The sequence below is a fragment of the Palaemon carinicauda genome, chromosome 27 (assembly GCF_036898095.1).
Source record: "Palaemon carinicauda isolate YSFRI2023 chromosome 27, ASM3689809v2, whole genome shotgun sequence".
NCBI classification, from domain to species: Eukaryota; Metazoa; Arthropoda; class Malacostraca; order Decapoda; family Palaemonidae; genus Palaemon; species Palaemon carinicauda.
The window spans coordinates 70,122,504-70,140,003 of NC_090751.1; the positions used below are offsets into that span (position 1 = coordinate 70,122,504).

A 17,500-nucleotide genomic window follows, 5' to 3' on the forward strand; every position below is an offset into this window, starting at 1 on the left:
TCTCGCTTGTTCGGGAAGCATCAGTTCTCTCGAGAGCGTCACTCAGACAACGCGCGATCAGCATTCGTTGTGATTTAGTGATTTTCAGTGCTTTTAATTGCTTTTTTAGCTTTCATAATGAGTCCCAAGAAAGTAATGAGTGTTAAGGGGAAGGAGAAGAGGAAAACAGTGCGAACAACGATCGAGTTGAAGAAGGAAATTATAGCGAAATATGAGAATGGTGTACGAGTGTCCGATTTAGCGGTAGAATACGGAATGGCGAAGTCGACCATTTCTACGTTTTTAAAGCATAAAGAAATGATTAAGAAGGCGAATGTTGCAACGGGAGTTACGGCGGTAACTAAGCAAAGGCCACAAGTGATTGAGGAGATGGAAAAGTTGCTTTTAATATTTATTAAAGAAAAACAGTTGGCCGGGGAAAGTGTTAGTGAAGCGTTCATTTGTGAAAAAGCGTTGCATATCTATGAAGAATTAGTGAAGAAAAGTCCGAGTACCAGTGAAAGTGATTCATTTACATTTAAAGCGAGCAGGGGTTGGTTTGAAAAGTTTCGTAATAGAACAGGTATTCATCGTGTTACTAGGCATGGGGAGGCAGCTAGTTCGGATCAAATTGCAGCCGATAAATACGTGGGGGAATTCGATCGGTACATAAATGAACAAAATTTGATCGCACAACAAGTCTTTAATTGTGATGAGACTGGGTTATTTTGGAAGAAAATGCCAGCCAATACGTACATTACCAAGGACGAGACGAAGATGCCAGGTCACAAGCCAATGAAAGATAGGCTAACATTGTTGCTGTGTGCAAATGCAAGTGGCGATTGCAAGATCAAACCCTTGTTAGTGTACCACTCGGACAACCCCCGGGTGTTCAAACGAAATAATATTTGTAAAAGTGCACTACCAGTTATGTGGCGCTCGAACACTAAATCTTGGGTCACAAGACAATTCTTTACTGAGTGGATAAACGAAGTGTTTGCCCCCCAGGTTAAGGCTTACCTCATTGAAAAGAGCTTGCCAATGAAATGTCTTCTGGTTATGGACAATGCTCCTGCACATCCTCCAGGTCTCGAGGATGACTTGAAAGAAGAATACAGCTTTATCAAAATCAAATTCTTGCCCCCCAATACTACTCCCATACTCCAGCCCATGGACCAACAGGTCATTTCAAACTTCAAAAAACTCTATACCAAGGCCCTTTTCAGAAAGTGTTTTGAAGTGACCAGTGACACGAAGTTGACCCTAAAGGAATTCTGGAAGGAACACTTCAGCATCCTCAACTCTGTTAACATGATTGACCAAGCTTGGCGAGGTGTGACCTATAGGACATTGAACTCTGCCTGGCGTAAGCTGTGGCCATCATGTGTCACAGAGAGGGAGTTTGAAGGTTTCCAACCAGAGGCGGGTCCAAGCACTGCTACCCCTGTAATTTCTGATGACACTGATGTCGTTGAGGAAATTGTTGTCATGGGCAGGAGTTTGGGGCTTGAGGTCGACAAGGATGATATTGATGAGCTTGTAGAAAGCCATTCTACCGAGTTGACTGTGGAGGAATTGTTGCACCTGCAACAACAACAGCAGCAGGATCTGATTGTGGAGCAGGAATCTTCAGAAGAGGATGAGGTAAGGGAGGATGTTCCAAGTTCTCTCATCAATGAAATTTGTTCCAAGTGGGCAGATGTGCAGGCTTTTGCTGAAAAATACCACCCAGAAATTGCAGTAGCAAACCGGGCAGTGCATATGTTTAATGATAGTGTCATGTATCATTTTCGAAGAATACTGCAGAGGAGGAAGAAACAATTAACAATAGACCAGTTTTTCACAAAAGAAAAGAAAGCTGCTACATCAAAGCCTGTTTCTCCTCCAAAGAAGAGACAAAGAAGAGAAGAAACCCCTGAAATAGATCTGCCCACCCTTTCATTGGAGAGAGAAACAACTCCTGAAGGAGAACTACCCCGCCACATCATGGAAGGGGACTCTCCTTCCAAGCAGTAACCTCCCCCTTCCATCCTCTCCACATCCATCCCTGTATGCCATCGAACCGCTGCTCAAAGGTATGTTCACTACAGTACAGAAAATGGTTTAAAATTGTTTTATTTTAGTATAGTAAATGGTTTAAAATTGTTTTATAGGATTTTCTGACCAATTTCATACACATTTAGATAATTATTGTTGTTTAGGTACACGTTTTATTAATATTTTGGGCCTGTTCGAGTGCTTGGGAACGGAATAGAATATATACCATTATTTCTTATGGGGAAAAAAAATTCGGTACTCGAACAAATCGGAGGTCGAACACGGATCTCGAACGGATTATGGTCGAGTACCGAGGTATCACTGTATATACACACACACACACACATATATATATATATATATATATATATAAAGTCATACCTCTCTTCACGATAGACTCTGCTTACTAAGTTTTCAAGCTGCGAAACGAGATGAGAATATTTTCACGACTCACTTTACGAAAAAATTTTCACTTTAAGAAAAGAGCTTTGCCAGCCAGGCTGAGAATAAAATAGTCACCCATCACTAAGTTGAAGAAAATGGGTTCAGACAACAGAAAATGTAGCTGTAGTCTATAATAGGGCTAACTATATTAGTTCAGTACATATGGAACTGTATATTTAGTATATGTATAGTATTGTACTGTATGTATTGTATTATTTTCCATTTATTATTCATTATGTTGTGATAACTAACTAATTAATTTACAGGTATTAACATTTAGTTTAGGTATATTGAATGGTTCAAATGTATTTGGCAGCACAGTATTTCATTGTGGTTATACTGTGGCTTTATTGAGAGATTTAATGTGGTTCTTTTTTTAGGGTTTGGAACAAATTAGGCAATTTCATGGGAAATGTCTCACAACTAGAAATAATACACTTTACAAAAGCCACTCCAGAATGAATTAATTTCGTGTTGTGAGGCATTAATAACAGATTTTGAGCGAAGCGAAAAATCTATATGGGTTTAGATAGCCATGACGTCCTGATGGAAGGTTCCTTCAGTAGCTTCCTGACGGTATATAATGACTACAGTAGATATTCCCAGAGAATTAAACTAAAGGTTTCACAGAATTCTAACTTCTGGCGCGAGTACCCATAAGGTTTCCCTTTAGGATATCGTATAATAACGGGACGTATGCTTGACACGCCACATAGCTATCTGCACCCCACATAGCGTTTACGCTTTGGGGGGGGAAGTGTGGCAAGTATCAGGAGGAGCCGTTACAAAACTCTCCTCCTGCGTTACTGTTACAGTACCTAACGATGTAAACAAACGGCCGCCACAGCTGGCTGCCATCTTGGTTTACGTCACATCCGCGCGCTTCATTCCTGATTCTATCTAGCGTATCTGTCAGCCTCCATGATACAATAAGAAAGGGAGGGGCCTGACGGGCCAGAATAGAGAACGAGGGCGGGTCCATCAGGATGTCATGGCTATCTCACCCAAAAATAGATTTTTCGCTTCGCTCAAATTCCGTTTTTTGGACTCAAGCCATGACGTCCTGATGGAAGTGTACCAGAGAATTAGTGTATTGTAGATTTTCCCCTTTTTGGTAGTGCCTTCTACTTCAAACTATATTCCTTTGGTCTGATGACCTTAGAGACCGTGACATCTCCGTTACACGTCACTACCAATGGCATAAACTATGACATGGCTTAATGCCCCCCTGGCAGGGAAGTCCTGTTTGGACGATAGGAACATCTCGAAGTATCCTGATGAAGACAAACTTACCTGTATATGAGGATCTTGTCGGTCTCGTAGACAGATAAGGAAAGTTGATTATTTGTGTAGGAACAAATATTTCACTTTTCATAGGTGAGCTTATATCAGACAGGATCAATATTATAACATGAATTACAGTATAATAGAGAATAAAATAGGGGCAAATAAAACTCAGTAACAGTAATGTATTTCATATAGAGGGGCGAAATTAGACGCATATGGTAGCGAAAATTCTATTTTATTCAAGAAAATATTCGCGATATGAAATAGGATAAATAATTTACAATAAAATTATTAATTAATAAACATAGACCAAGGACTACATAAGACAAGGGTGTGGAATCTGAAAAGGAAAACTTGCCATTACACACATGGGTTCCAAAGGAACTAAAATTTTTTAAGTTACAATACACTTCATGTCCAAATAAACATGTGGCACACGTGTTCAAGTCTATGTTACTTCACCTTGTAGAAGAACAGACTTTCGTGCCACTAAGTGGCACTTAAAATCTCTATGTATCGCACTAGTTAGAGTCCCGAAATAACTCACTGTCCTACGCAGCACTAAGCAGCAGGTTTCAAAACACTACCTGCGGCTACCACGAATCTTTTGACTTCGTGCACCTGCTTCGCATAGTGTTTAAAGAACACTCTTGAGGATTTCCAGCCTGTGAAAGATCGAAGGCTTTCGAAATCCATTCCTTGGAAGAAATTTAGGGAAGAGGCGACTTTTCTAGGATCATGACCTGCGGATGTACTGTCAGGATCCGCTCTGCGAATAAAGTAGGTGATTTTCGCCCTTAGTTGTTTAAGTGACAAATCACTACCTGATGTTTCTCCTTTAAAGAGTTGTCCTCCGCCAAAGTCTGAACTGGGCATAGAGAGACATCTTACTTCAGAGGGCAGATTCTCCATGGGACCCACCTCTTAGTAGGGAGTTCATTCTTAGCGAGAAACGTTGGGTCAGGGAAGAGGGTAAGTTCCCCTGTTTCGGCGAACTGTATCTGGCCCTCTTCTCTAGATAAAGCCACTATTTCACTGACTCGTGCTCCCGAGGCGAGGTCAGAAAGGAAAATCACTTTTTGAGTCAAGTCTTTCAGAGGGCAAGATTCATTGTCCAGGCTAGAGGCAAAATGGAGCACCTTATCCAGAGACCAGGAGATGGATCTTGGTGGAGGTGCAGGACGGAGTCTAGCACATGCCTTCGGAAGTTTGTTGAAGATTTCGTTGGACAGGTCTATTTGGAAGGCATACAGTAGTGGTCTTGTCAAGGCCGATTTACAAGTGGAAATCGTATTGGCTGCCAAGCCTTGTCCATGAAGGTGAATGAAGAAGGACATACAGAAATCTATGGTTATTTCCGTAGGATTCTTTGCCTTGACGAAGGATACCCACTTCTTCCAGGATGACTCATATTGCCTTCTGGTAGACTTTGTTTTGTATTCCTCTAAGAAGTCTAAAAATTTCTTCGAGATTCCAAACCTTTTCTTCACGGATAGGGAGAGAAAATCATGAGATGAAGGTCTCTGGTTTTCCTTGATGAAGCGAAGACAGTGACTTCTGAACCTGCTGGGAGAGAACTGGGTCTGGCAGAGGGATCAGCTTGGGCTGTAGCTCCAGGACTAGAGGGAACCAGTTGCTCCGGGGTCACTTGGGAGCTACTAGGGCTGCTGTTCCCTCGAAGGTTCTCAGTTTGGAGAGGACTTTCAGCAGAAGGTTGGGTGAAGGGAACAGGTAAATCTTGGACCATCTGTTCCAATCCAGGGACATGGCGTCCACCGCTTCTGCTTTGGGGTCCTCGTATGTAGTGACGTATAGAGGAAGTTGGTGGTTGTCGCTCGTCGCGAAGAGGTCAATCTGCAGTTCCGGGACTTGACGGGAGATGAAGGAGAATGATCTTGCGTCTAAGAGACCATTCCGACTGTATGGGGCTTGTCCTCGATAGAGCGTCCGCCGTCACATTGCGGAATCCTTGTAGGTGAACTGCTGAGAGGTGCCATTTCTTCCTGTCCGCTAGGCGGAAGATGGGTAACAGCACCTGGTTGAGTTGGGGCGATCGTGAGCCCTGACGGTTGAGACATCTGACCACAACGGCGCTGTCCAGAGTAAGACGGATGTGGAACGAAGGACGAGGAGATAGTTTCTTCAGAGTGAGAAGAACCGCCATGGCCTCCAAGATGTTGATGTGAAACGTCTTGAATAGGGGAGACCATGTTCCTTGAACTTGTCGCTGGTGGGAGTGGCCTCCCCATCCTTCTAGCGAGGCATCCGTGTGGATGATGACCGACGGAGGTGGTGGTTGAAGAGGAACTGATCTTTTCAGGGTCTTTGCCTCCGACCACGGCTTGAGGAGTGAGCAAAGCCTGGTTGGCAGAGGTCTCTTGAGATCTATTCGAGCGATGGATGCGTTTCGTCTCCAGACTCCCGATGCATCTTTTTGCTGTGCTCGTAGCACTGGGTCTGTCACTGAGGCGAACTGTAGGGAGCCGAGCACTCGTTCCTGTTGTCGTCTTGAAATCCGTTTGGATTTTAGAAGTCTCTTGACAGATCCGGCTATTTCCTTCCTTTTCTTCAGAGGGATGGAAAGACGGTGTGACTGAAGGTTCCAATGGATTTCCAACCATTGAAACTTCTGAGCTGGAGACAGTCGAGACTTTTTGGTGTAGATTTTGAAACCCAGATGTTCCAGGAACTGGGTCACCTTTCTGCAGGCACGCGAGCATTCTTCCAACAATGTCGCCCAGACCAGCCAATCGTCTAGGTAAGCCATCACCTGGACGCCTTGAAGGCGTAGCTGTTGGACGATCGTGTCTGCGAGCTTCGTGAAGATTCTTGGGGCCACGTTGAGTCCGAAGGGCATAGCCCTGAAGGCGTATTTTCTTCTTTGAAGCTTGAATCCTAGGTAGGAGGAAGCCTGGTGATTCATTGGAATGTGCCAGTATGCGTCCGCCAGGTCTATTGAGACCGTGTAAGCCTTGTGAGGCAGTAGGGCTCTTATCTGTTGAAGAGTCAGCATCTTGAATTTGTTGTCCGCAATGAACTTGTTGAGAGGGGACAAGTCCAAAATGACTGAGTTTGTCTGAGTCTTTCTTGGGAACACAAAACAGTCTTCCCTGGAACCTGGTGGACTTCACCCTCTTGATCACCTTCTTGTTCAAGAGTTCTTGGACATATTCTTCCAGGATGGGGGTTGAGGGTTGGAAGAATTGGTGGAAGACTGGAGGTGGTTTTATCCATCTCCACCCTAGTCCCTTCTTGACGATGCTGTGGGCTCAAGAATCGAAGGTCCTACGATCCTGGAAGAGGTGGAGTCTTCCTCCCACCGGAAGCACTTCATTGCTTCTGGTTTCCTGAGGGTTTACCACCTCGGCCACTTGCTCCCCTTCTTCCTCTCCCTCTGGATGGACGACGAGAGGAGTCCTTGCCGGAGCCTCTACCTCTGGGGCGAAAGGTAGTGGATTGCCTTTCGTAGGCAGGGGTGAAAACCGGCGACTGGGCCACCACCGGCTGAGGGACCAGCTGAAATGTCTGCTGTGGTTGAGCCACTAGCTGGGGATTATCGGGTGCCGGAAACTGGCGTTTGGCCTGACGCTGCTAAGGTCAGGGCTTGTTGGACTTCTTCTTAGGCTGTGGACCCTCATCCTGAGAAGATTTCCTCTTTCGGGACATGCCCTGCTTATTGAGAAGGTTCCGATTCTCAGTGGCGGCTTTGTCCACAATCTCTTTCACCAGGTCTACTGGAAAGCGGTATTTGCCCCAGATGTTGGAGGAGATCAGTTTCTGGGGTTCGTGTTTAACAGTGGCGTCCGCAAACACGAACTCTCTACAGGCTCTTCGGGCCTTGATGAAGGTGTACAAGTCCTTCAACAAGGTCGCAAGGTAGGTCTTTGTAAGAACCATGTAGTAGTCCGGAACCGAGTGTCCCCGCCCATTGTCTCAAGTTGTACTTGAAGAGACAGAGAGGCGGCCAGCCTCTCTTTCGTGTCCTGTTCCCGATGCAAGAGATAGTCGGTGAGCTTGGGTAGGTCTTCATTAAACTGACGTCCAGCGACGTCAGCCTCCAGCTTTCCAACCGTGAAGGTAAACTGGATGTCCTTCCAGCTTTTATCATCGGGAGGTAGGGCAAGGGAGAGAGGCCTACATTCCTCCAATGTAGGGCAGGGTTTTCCTTCCTCCACCACCTTTAACACGGAATTCAGGGCCTTTTCCACGAAGGGAAAGACCATAGTGGGAGGAGCAAGAAAGGACGGGCGTTTCTTGTTCAGCGCCGGCATTTTGGAGTTGGTATATCCTCTGCTCTTGAGGCAGTCAGCCAGCATAGCTTGAGCCTTGGCGTGGTCAAAAACTATGACCTCCTTAGGCTCGGTCTCCTCCTTGGAGACTGGTTCGGACTTGAGACGGATGTAACAGTCCGGGTAGGCGTCAAAGCTAGGGTAGAACTCCACCTCTTCACGGGGGACAGCACCTAGCTTATCGTTGATGAAGATGCGTCCAGTCGTGATTGGCATGTGTTTTGCATGCCTCCAGGGATTGGTCACTGAGCAGGAGGGAAGATCCTTGACGGAGATCTTCTTTGGCTGCTTCTTAAAGGTCCGCATGCCCCTTGCGGAACTTCTCGTCCAGGAATGCCACCAGAGCTTGGATGGTATCCTGGGTGCCCGGTACCACAGGTATCATGGTGGCAAATGTAGAGGGGACGGGTTCAGAGACCACGACGGAAGTCACAGAGGGCGCACGGGCGACCTTGTCCTCAGAATCAGGGGCCTCAACCTGATCCTCTTCCACTTCTTGACCTTCCGTCATGAGGGTCCTTTCGGTGTTTTCGGACACATCCGACATCCTCTCCACCTCGTCAAGACGACACTCTTGGAGAGCGGCCGCAACATCCGGCTCGACCGTTAGTTGGACGCAGGGGATCTAATCCTTTAGGATAACGGTATCAGCAGATGCCTTAAGGAAGAGCATGGCTCTCCTCTTCTCACTTGGGAGATAGGGGCCCGTGGAGTTTTTCTGAAACCCGCGCACCCACTTGCGCAGTTTCTCTCGGGCGTTATCCCTAGCCTCTGCTAACGGAGGGTTGTCGAACGCCTCATCCAGCAGACCCTTGCAGATGTTACAAGCCTGCGGATCCCAGTAGCGAAGGTTCCCCTTTGTGACGGAACAACCGGCGTGAGTCCGGCATGCCAGGTGGCCGTAAAAGTTAGGGCGACGAACACCGCAGAAGGTGCTCTCACACTTCAAAAACTCCTCCTATAAAGAAAGAGGAAATGAGTATTAGGAAGTCAATACAAACATGACTTACATTAATATTAGATTAGAATAAGTTAGTACACTTATAAGATTCCAGTGTGTGTAGGCTTAGGATAGGTAAGCCGGAAAGGAGGTAGGAGACACATATTTGTGCATTCTGCCCAGCCAATTGCAATGACCCCATGCTCTTAACTAATTCCAGAAGACCTTCATGGGCCTTAGGGGGAGGAAAAAAACATCCGTGATGGATGAGACAAGCTTAGGCTTCCTCTAGGGAATCAGGTAGAGTAAAAGGGGGAAGCTGAATTCATTCAGTGTTCAAGAAAAAGGGGGGGGATAGGCTAGGCCCCCTTATCAGATTAGGTCCCGGCAAGAGACTGCACATGGAAGCGCAGAATATGCTGGAAAATTTTTACTGTACATCCATACATAATAGTTTTCAGTCTAGGGTATAACTATACCATAGGTGTACTGGCTATTATCCATAGCTGCACAATATTAGCTGCCGGCAGGAGTGAGGAGTGACTGTCCACTGTAATGCCAGGAATGGTGGTGCCGGCAGCCCGGCGGAATGCCGGAGGCTCAACTGGCACCGGCAGGTCCCCGTCAAGGACGGACCCTTCCCAGTCCTCAGTCTATGTGGCAGAGAGAGAGAGGGTGACACCTTACACCTTAGGTGATGGCAGATCTCCGGCAAGCCGGCGGAGCCAGGCGACGGTAACTGACACTGACATCATTCAATGAGACAGGTAGGGCACCGAAGACTCTGACGGCTGGCGCCGGCAGAGTGGGGGCGGCAGTTAACCGGCACTAAGAGAGAGAGGGATAGGATAGGAGGAGAGAGGGGGAAGGGTAATACCCAGTACCCAATCCAATCTTCCTCCAGAAGGAGTGTTCAAATGAAAGGGAGGGGTACTCCTTTTCATCCGGCGGCAGAGAGCCGGCAGTCGGCTATGTTGCTAGTGGCGGCCCAAGGGAGGGCCGAAGAACACTCAAGAAGGGAGGTCCTCCGCCGGCAGACCGACCGACGAATGCTAACCCATAGTTCGACTATATGCGGGCAGCACAGCAGTACGAACCAACTAACGAAAGGACCGAGCCAAACCGGCATCCCACCGACTCTTGGTGGAGTTGTAGGACGGCGGACAGGGGTGTGAAGGCTAAGCCAACACCAAAGGGATAGAGGGGGAGGGAAGAGGGTCCTGAGGGGGAGTGTAGGGGGGGAGGCGTAGCTCCCACCGGCACTCCCAGGGGTGGGCATTCTGTTCAGGGCTAGCCTATCTAGGTAGGAAGAATCCATTCTCCAGCCTAGGGTAGGTTAGCACAGAGTAGGTACAGCACTTATGTCCTGTCCTAAACTATAAAGAAGCAGAATCCCATGGACTGCCTAACCTAGGTTAGATGAGCTAGTCTCCTAAACTAGGAAGGGCAAGGGGAGGACAAATCGCTAGGCCACAGGGAGGACGGGACTTAACCCAACCATGTGTGGACTAGGGGGAAGGGCAGAGCCCCACCACCTTCATCCTCCAGCAGGGACCAGAAGGAGAGTACATTCTCCTAATGGGGAGCTAGGGGTGAATGACTGGTACTCTGAGGTTACGTCCCAGACTCAAAGCGCATGTACTATGGCAAGGAGTGGGGTAGGAAAAAATCCTAGCCTAACCTTACCCGAAAGCATATCGAGGTAAGGAGGGGTGAGATGTAGCCTAGGCTACCTCAGAGGGAGGAGATTACCTTAGGAAAGGTAACTGGGGAGGTAAGGGAGTATACAATAGCCCCAGCATTAGGTTAGGGGCAAGGGAGAAGACTACCAATATCACCGAAACCCATTGTATACTCCCTAGAAGGCGAAATAACATCTGTGCAATCACTGAATCTTGTTTGTATAAATGTCTATGTCATCATTTATAAAATAACACTAGGAACATCATTATATCATGCAAGATGTAAACATGAACACTAGGCTATCGAGTCTAGGGGCTAGGCTAGCAATCTAGCATAGGGTAGGCTAACAGTGTTGCCTAAACGAATACTAACGCATAATATAACTAACTCCTAGCAATGAAGACTAAATAACTAATGAAGTTATTAGTTATAAGACCGGGAAGGTTGCTCTGGCTAACTAAATAAAGCATGCGAGGCGAGCAACAGCGTCGAAACATGTCGCCTCCGGTCGGGGCACAGCTCAGCCACAAAACACAAGATTTAAAGATAAAAAATCGTTACTTTACGGCTAGAGCTTATTCATACAATACAAGAATATGGTACTCAACTTTCCAGAAGCGGGCGAGGCTGAAGATTGCGACATGATGCAATAAAATAGCGAAAACTTGGAAAGAAAACACTGTCAGGATCGCTACAGAAACAGGAATGAAGCGCGCGGATGTGACGTAAACCAAGATGGCGGCCGTTTGTTTACATCGCTAGGTACCGTAACAGTAACGCAGGAGGAGAGTTTTGTAACGGCTCCTCCTGATATTTGCCACACTTCCCCCTCGAAGCGTAAACGCTATGTGGGGTGCAGATAGCTATGTGGCGTGTCAAGCATACGTCCGTTATTATACGATATCCTAAAGGGAAACCTTATGGGTAATCGTGCCAGAAGTTAGAATTCTGTGAAACCTGTAGTTTAATTCTTTGGGAATATCTATTGTAGTCATTATATACCCTCAGGAAGCTACTGAAGGAACCTTCCATCAGGACATCATGGTTTGAGCTCAAATATATATATATATATATATATATATATATATATATATATATATATATATATATATATATATATATATATATATATATGTATATATATATATATATATATATATATATATATATATATATATATATATGTATATATATATGTATATATATATATATATATATATATATATATATATATATATATATATATATATATACACTATCACTAAATTTCCTGATTTTAATCAATGTAATTATCAACTACATGACATTCAATAGAGAATTCTACCTTGGGAATGTATATCTAATAGAAATCAATTTATAATAACAGCTACTGGCTGGGGAAAGATTCGAATCTATGCCTCATAGCCAAAACCATGCATGCAAGGACTCTAACCAACCCTGCTATCAAGAGATATACCAGTCCACTATACATATCCCTACCAAATTCTGGAATCTGTTCTTAGGCTTGAAATAAACCGATTTCCATCATGATAGCTGATTAGTGAGTTTGCAACACCTGGTTATTTATGATGGATATATATCACCAACACTCATGATTTTTATGTAAATATCAACCACAATGGCATTCAATACTGAATTCTACCTTGGGAATGTTTATCCACGGGAAAATATTCAAGATAACAGCTTCTGGCTAGGCAAAGATTTGAACCATTACCTCTTAAATGAAACCATGCCTGCAGAGAGACTAACCAGCCATGCTACCAAGAGATAAGTTTATTGCAAGTCCACCGTACATATCCCTGTCAAATTCAGGAATCTGTTCTTAGACTTGAAATAAACCCACCTCCTCCATGATGGCTGATTAGTGATTTTGCAACACGTGGTTATTTATAATGAATATGTATCACCAACACTTATGATTTTTAATAAACATGAATATCAACCACAGTAGCATTAAACACTGAATTCTACCTAGGAATATACATCCCCTGAAAACTCCTTTATGATAATAGATTCTGGCTGGGCAATCATTCAAACCTATACCATACATATATATATATATATATATATATATATATATATATATATATATATATATATATATATATATATATTTATTTATGTATATTATATATATATATATATATATATATATATATATATGTATATATATATATATATATATATATATATATATATATATATATATATATGTATGCAACTTGATGTCAAATATATGTGAATGAATGAAATACAGGCTTAATGATTCTCGGCACAATCATTATATATACAATAGAATACACTAACCATTGAAATAGCAAACCAACATTGAAAATTTGATAAAAGCTGGAAACTTTCACAAACTTGAAAATACATAAAATAGAAAACTATATTTAGTGCATTTCCTGCCATTATCAGTAAAAGTAAACAATAATCAATAATAGATTAACCAAGAACACCTAGATATATTAACCACCATTTATATAAAATAGTCGTAATTAACAATACCTTGAGTAGCTGTAACTTCTCAGTTGGCCCTATCGACGCATACATGTTGAAAAGATGGAAGTACTGTGCAAGATGTCGACCATGCTCAGACACCTCTTTGTTCAGCAACTGTAACACAGCTACTAAAAGTTGATCACTTAAGGTACATGCTCCACTTGCCATATCAAATCCTGAAAAATCAAACATTTTGAGTTCTGAAATATGATTGACACTTTCACTTATGATTTATCCTACAAAAATAATGCAGATGCAAGAATTTATGTTTTTTTCAAATATTCATGTGTTACTTAAACAATAGTTTTTCAACCACAAGAAACTTTTGTGTAATCTAAAAGAAATAATCTATAGATACAAAGCTACACAGCAGTGAACAACCTTGAATGAAAAAAGACACACAAATATAAATCAAAATGTAATATATTTCAATAAACCAATAAATTACTTGAACTTGGTTAAAAAAAAATTGAATAGGCAATCACTTGATAAACTGGATGGATATGGCTAAAATGATAATCTTCCCATGAAGTGACATTAACATTTTTACTATGTGCATTACAAATTCTGTCAGTTTTTTCTTTCCACGATTGTCTGTAAACTAGGTAATTTTATTCTCTTTTCTGTCTCAACGTATATCTAGTTCAAGGTTGCAAATCTAGATCAAGTTTGTAATCACAGGATACAGATGTCATAGTCATGCATAATCTTCAATTTTCTGCAACATTTTCAGCATTTCACTAAAAAAAAACCTACAAAACTCAAATCTTTGGGAGACTGACTTTTTTCTTTAGATCAGTGGTCTTACTAGAACATTTTCTTTATAATTAAATAACAATGACATTTCTCTATGAGTTCCTGGACCCTCCACTTGTTAGTCATCCTATACTATTATCATCTAGTAATTATTTAAATTCTTAGTTTACTGTATCATCCTTCTCAAAGTAAAAACTTGCCAAGAAGAAAAAATAAAATTCTCCACAATGTCACCTTCCACAATCCAGAGACAACCTAGTGACAGGCACCACTTTTGTATAAAAAAGCATATCCTATTTTGCTGCTTATTAAATGTTACAAACCATGATGCATTAAAAGTGGGGAGGGGGGAAGGAAGTTATGAACATACAGGGGTAAGTTTGAACCTAATTAAATTTTTTATAAAAATTATGATTATTCAATGAATCTTATCCCCTAAATTCATAGAAGAATACCAAACTTACTTGGTAGTGGGTAACGTAATGAAAAATAATGATCAAACAAATTCCATTTGCAAAAAAATTATCTACTGTATTTGTAAAGGTGAGATCAAGATGCTTTCTATGCTCCTAGGCATAGGAAGATCATAAAATGAAAATAGCATAACAAAAATTGCATAGCATCAAAGGTAAACTAATTTGGGAGACTAAACATGACAAATTCAGAGCTAATTTATATTTTTCCTAACAATATAAACCTTGGCTATTTAATAGAGGTATTACTTTCGGCAAAGATGAAAGGAGGAGCCATTAAAATTTAGCGAGGGTTAAGTAGCAGGGGGTAGGGACCTGTGATTGAGCTCACTTTGCTTGGAGGTAGGACTTCAAGGGGGGACAGGGTTGGAGGGCAATTATGTTTAAATAGATATGGTTTGTATCATTAGGAAAAATACAAATTACCTCCCGTAACTGGAATACAAACCAACGCTACTTAATAGGGGTGACTCGCCCATAAGGAGGGTGGATGTCGCTGCCAATTTGGCTTTTTGGCCTTACCCGGGGTACTCCCTATTGTGCAGAGATTAGAGCGACAATAAGGAGACCCTAACACCTCGCTAAACCTGCTGAGCATGGTCTGCAGCCTACGCAACCTGTGTGTGGTGAGAAACTAGCAATGTGACTGTCAAGGTAAACGTTATTCTGAGACTTGAAACGAATAACCGAGGAGACCGAGACATTCCCAATACTACCTCGCCACGGTATTGGGGGTGCAACAATATTGGAACAATACCAGGATACACAAGGGAGTAATGTTTTGCCTGCAGAGGTTGGAGGTCAGCTTGTGCAGAGGACCCAGGATGCTGATTTTCCCAAGAGAGGGGAGGATGAAGAAAGGGAACGAGACAGACTTTCCCTTTCATTCACTCAGACTAAAACCTGGGTAACCAATGCCCTTAACCTTCTGCTACTTGTCCAATAAAGAGCTTGAAGTACTAAACCAGCTGTTGTGCATCCATCACAGGACCGATAGAAAACGTATCAAGGTTCCTGTGTGTCCCACCTTGCATGTAGTGGGCAGTGAACGTAGTTTGGAGTTTTTCACATTCCCACTTACAATACCTGCCTTAAAGAGTAAATCTTCGTGCCGGCCAGAGCCGTGGAAAGGCCGAAACACAGCACCTTGAACTGGTATGACTTATTGTCGATCTTGAAACTCAGATACTTCGTTGAAGACAGATGGATTGTGACCTGGAAGTATGTGTCCTCTAGATCCAGTGTACACTTGAAGTCTTGTGGTCTTATCACTAGACTGACAGAGTCTGCCGTCTCCATACTGAACGAAGTCTGTATGACAAATTTTTACAGAGCTGAGAGATCAGTGACTGGTCTCCAGCCTCCAGACACCTTTTCCACAAGAAAGAGTCGACTGAAGAAGACAGGGGAATTGTAGAGGATTTCCTGGATAGGGTCAAAGAAAGAGTCGACTGAAGAAGACAGGGGAATTGTAGAGGATCTCCTGGATAGGGTCTTTCTCCAACCAGGTCTGGACTTTGGCCCAAAGGGCCTGCCCCTTTGCTGATCCTATTGCAAAGCAGCTCATAAACACTTGAATCTTGGTTAGTGGATGGAGAGATGAAAAGAACGGGAAATGATAACCTGGACGAATCACGGAGATCGTCCAAGGTTCGGTCTCGAGCTGCTTACATCTGGTCCAGCAGCTTAGTAGGCATCCCCCTACTGGTGGACAGGCAAGGAGATGACCTCTCCTAGCGTTTACAGTTTCTACCGCCATCTCTTTAGTTTTCCTCCACGACTGGACTTGTTGCCTTTCCCGTCCTTGACAGGAAAGGGCTTCTAAGACACCTCCATTTCAAAATCTCTGCCATCTTAATAGTTGGTTACGTATGGCTGGTCTTGGAAGGGCTGGAGGTCTGTAGGACCACGCTGTAAGGGCCCTAAGGAGGAAGGAATCCATGTTGGACTTCATCCACCTCTCCGCAGCCTGCTCGATGTGCCTTGGCTCAAAGAGGAAGAACCGCTCCATGGCGGAGTTTTGGAACCTAGCGATCCCTGGAGACGGTTAGTGGAGGTCGGTAACCAGAGGAGACAGGATGGACAGTTTCTTCCGAAGAAGAAGACTGAGAAGATGAAGAGGAGAAAGGACTCTTGCTGCCGAATGATAATGTACGTGTGGGATCAGCAGGCTGATCTACAGCGAGCCTCCAAAGAGGAGTCTGTATGCGAGACCCTTTACTGCAATGGGAAACATTTGTCGGAGAGATGTGCCACAGACTTTGTTCTCCCCATGAAGGATGTTAGTCAGGGGAAGGACTCTGAAACTACAACATCGACAAGCTAATAAGGGTCGACGTCCGATACGAATGCTAATAAGTAAAGAGATGCCTCGAAAAACGCGGGCTCGATCGCTACCGCCGATTCACGAACCGCTGGACATTTCAGAATAGTGTTAGTGAGAAGGAAGGTCTCTAAAACCTTCCTGGTATGACCATAAACGATCTTTAACCACACTACCTTCCTAGCGGCCACATCCACTGTCTTTGGTAGCTGCAGTTGGAGATCCAATTGCATGAGGATGTGATGGCTGCCGTGCGTCGGGAAACCTCCAGCTCAAGACACGATGGTGATTGCCAACGTGAAGACCGATGACTATGATCGATAAGAGGGAGAGTCTTCCTGCATTGAAGAGCGATACTGAAATGACGCGGGATTCATCGTTACTGCTGCATGAGAGGAAGGTCAGTGTGTCGACGATCCTTGAGTAGGCAACTAACGCGTAGCTGAGCGTGAAGGCTGACTGATGAGAGATGATTCACGTTTATGTGAATCACGAACAGGTAGGCGACCATGTTGTGAAGCATAGCGACATGATGGTTTGGGAACACTCAAGAGTTACAGCCGAACGCTGGTTCGTTAAATGACTGATGAGTGATTCCCAAGACAGTGAAGGTCTAAGCTATGCATGTGGTTGCCGAGGTGAATGCTGTTGGCTAGACGATCGATGATGGGCAGGCCAACGCTAACGAACAGGCGATCGCCTATGTGCAGGCGATTTCCGAGGTGGTGGAAGAGCAAGGGATTCTCGCATTTTTGGCGATTCTCGCGTAGCAGAAGGTTGACGAGAA

General features: G+C 43.9%; 1 protein-coding gene across 1 annotated transcript in view; it reads right to left on the reverse strand.

The window, feature by feature from the left end:
• faf (ubiquitin carboxyl-terminal hydrolase-like faf) overlaps nt 1-17,500 on the reverse strand; it is a 346,068-nt gene that overhangs the window by 40,055 nt on the left and 288,513 nt on the right. Inside the window, exon 44 of the mRNA XM_068351160.1 lies at nt 13,168-13,337. Coding sequence (XP_068207261.1) covers nt 13,168-13,337 — 170 coding nt within the window. The remainder of the gene's footprint in view (nt 1-13,167; nt 13,338-17,500) is intronic.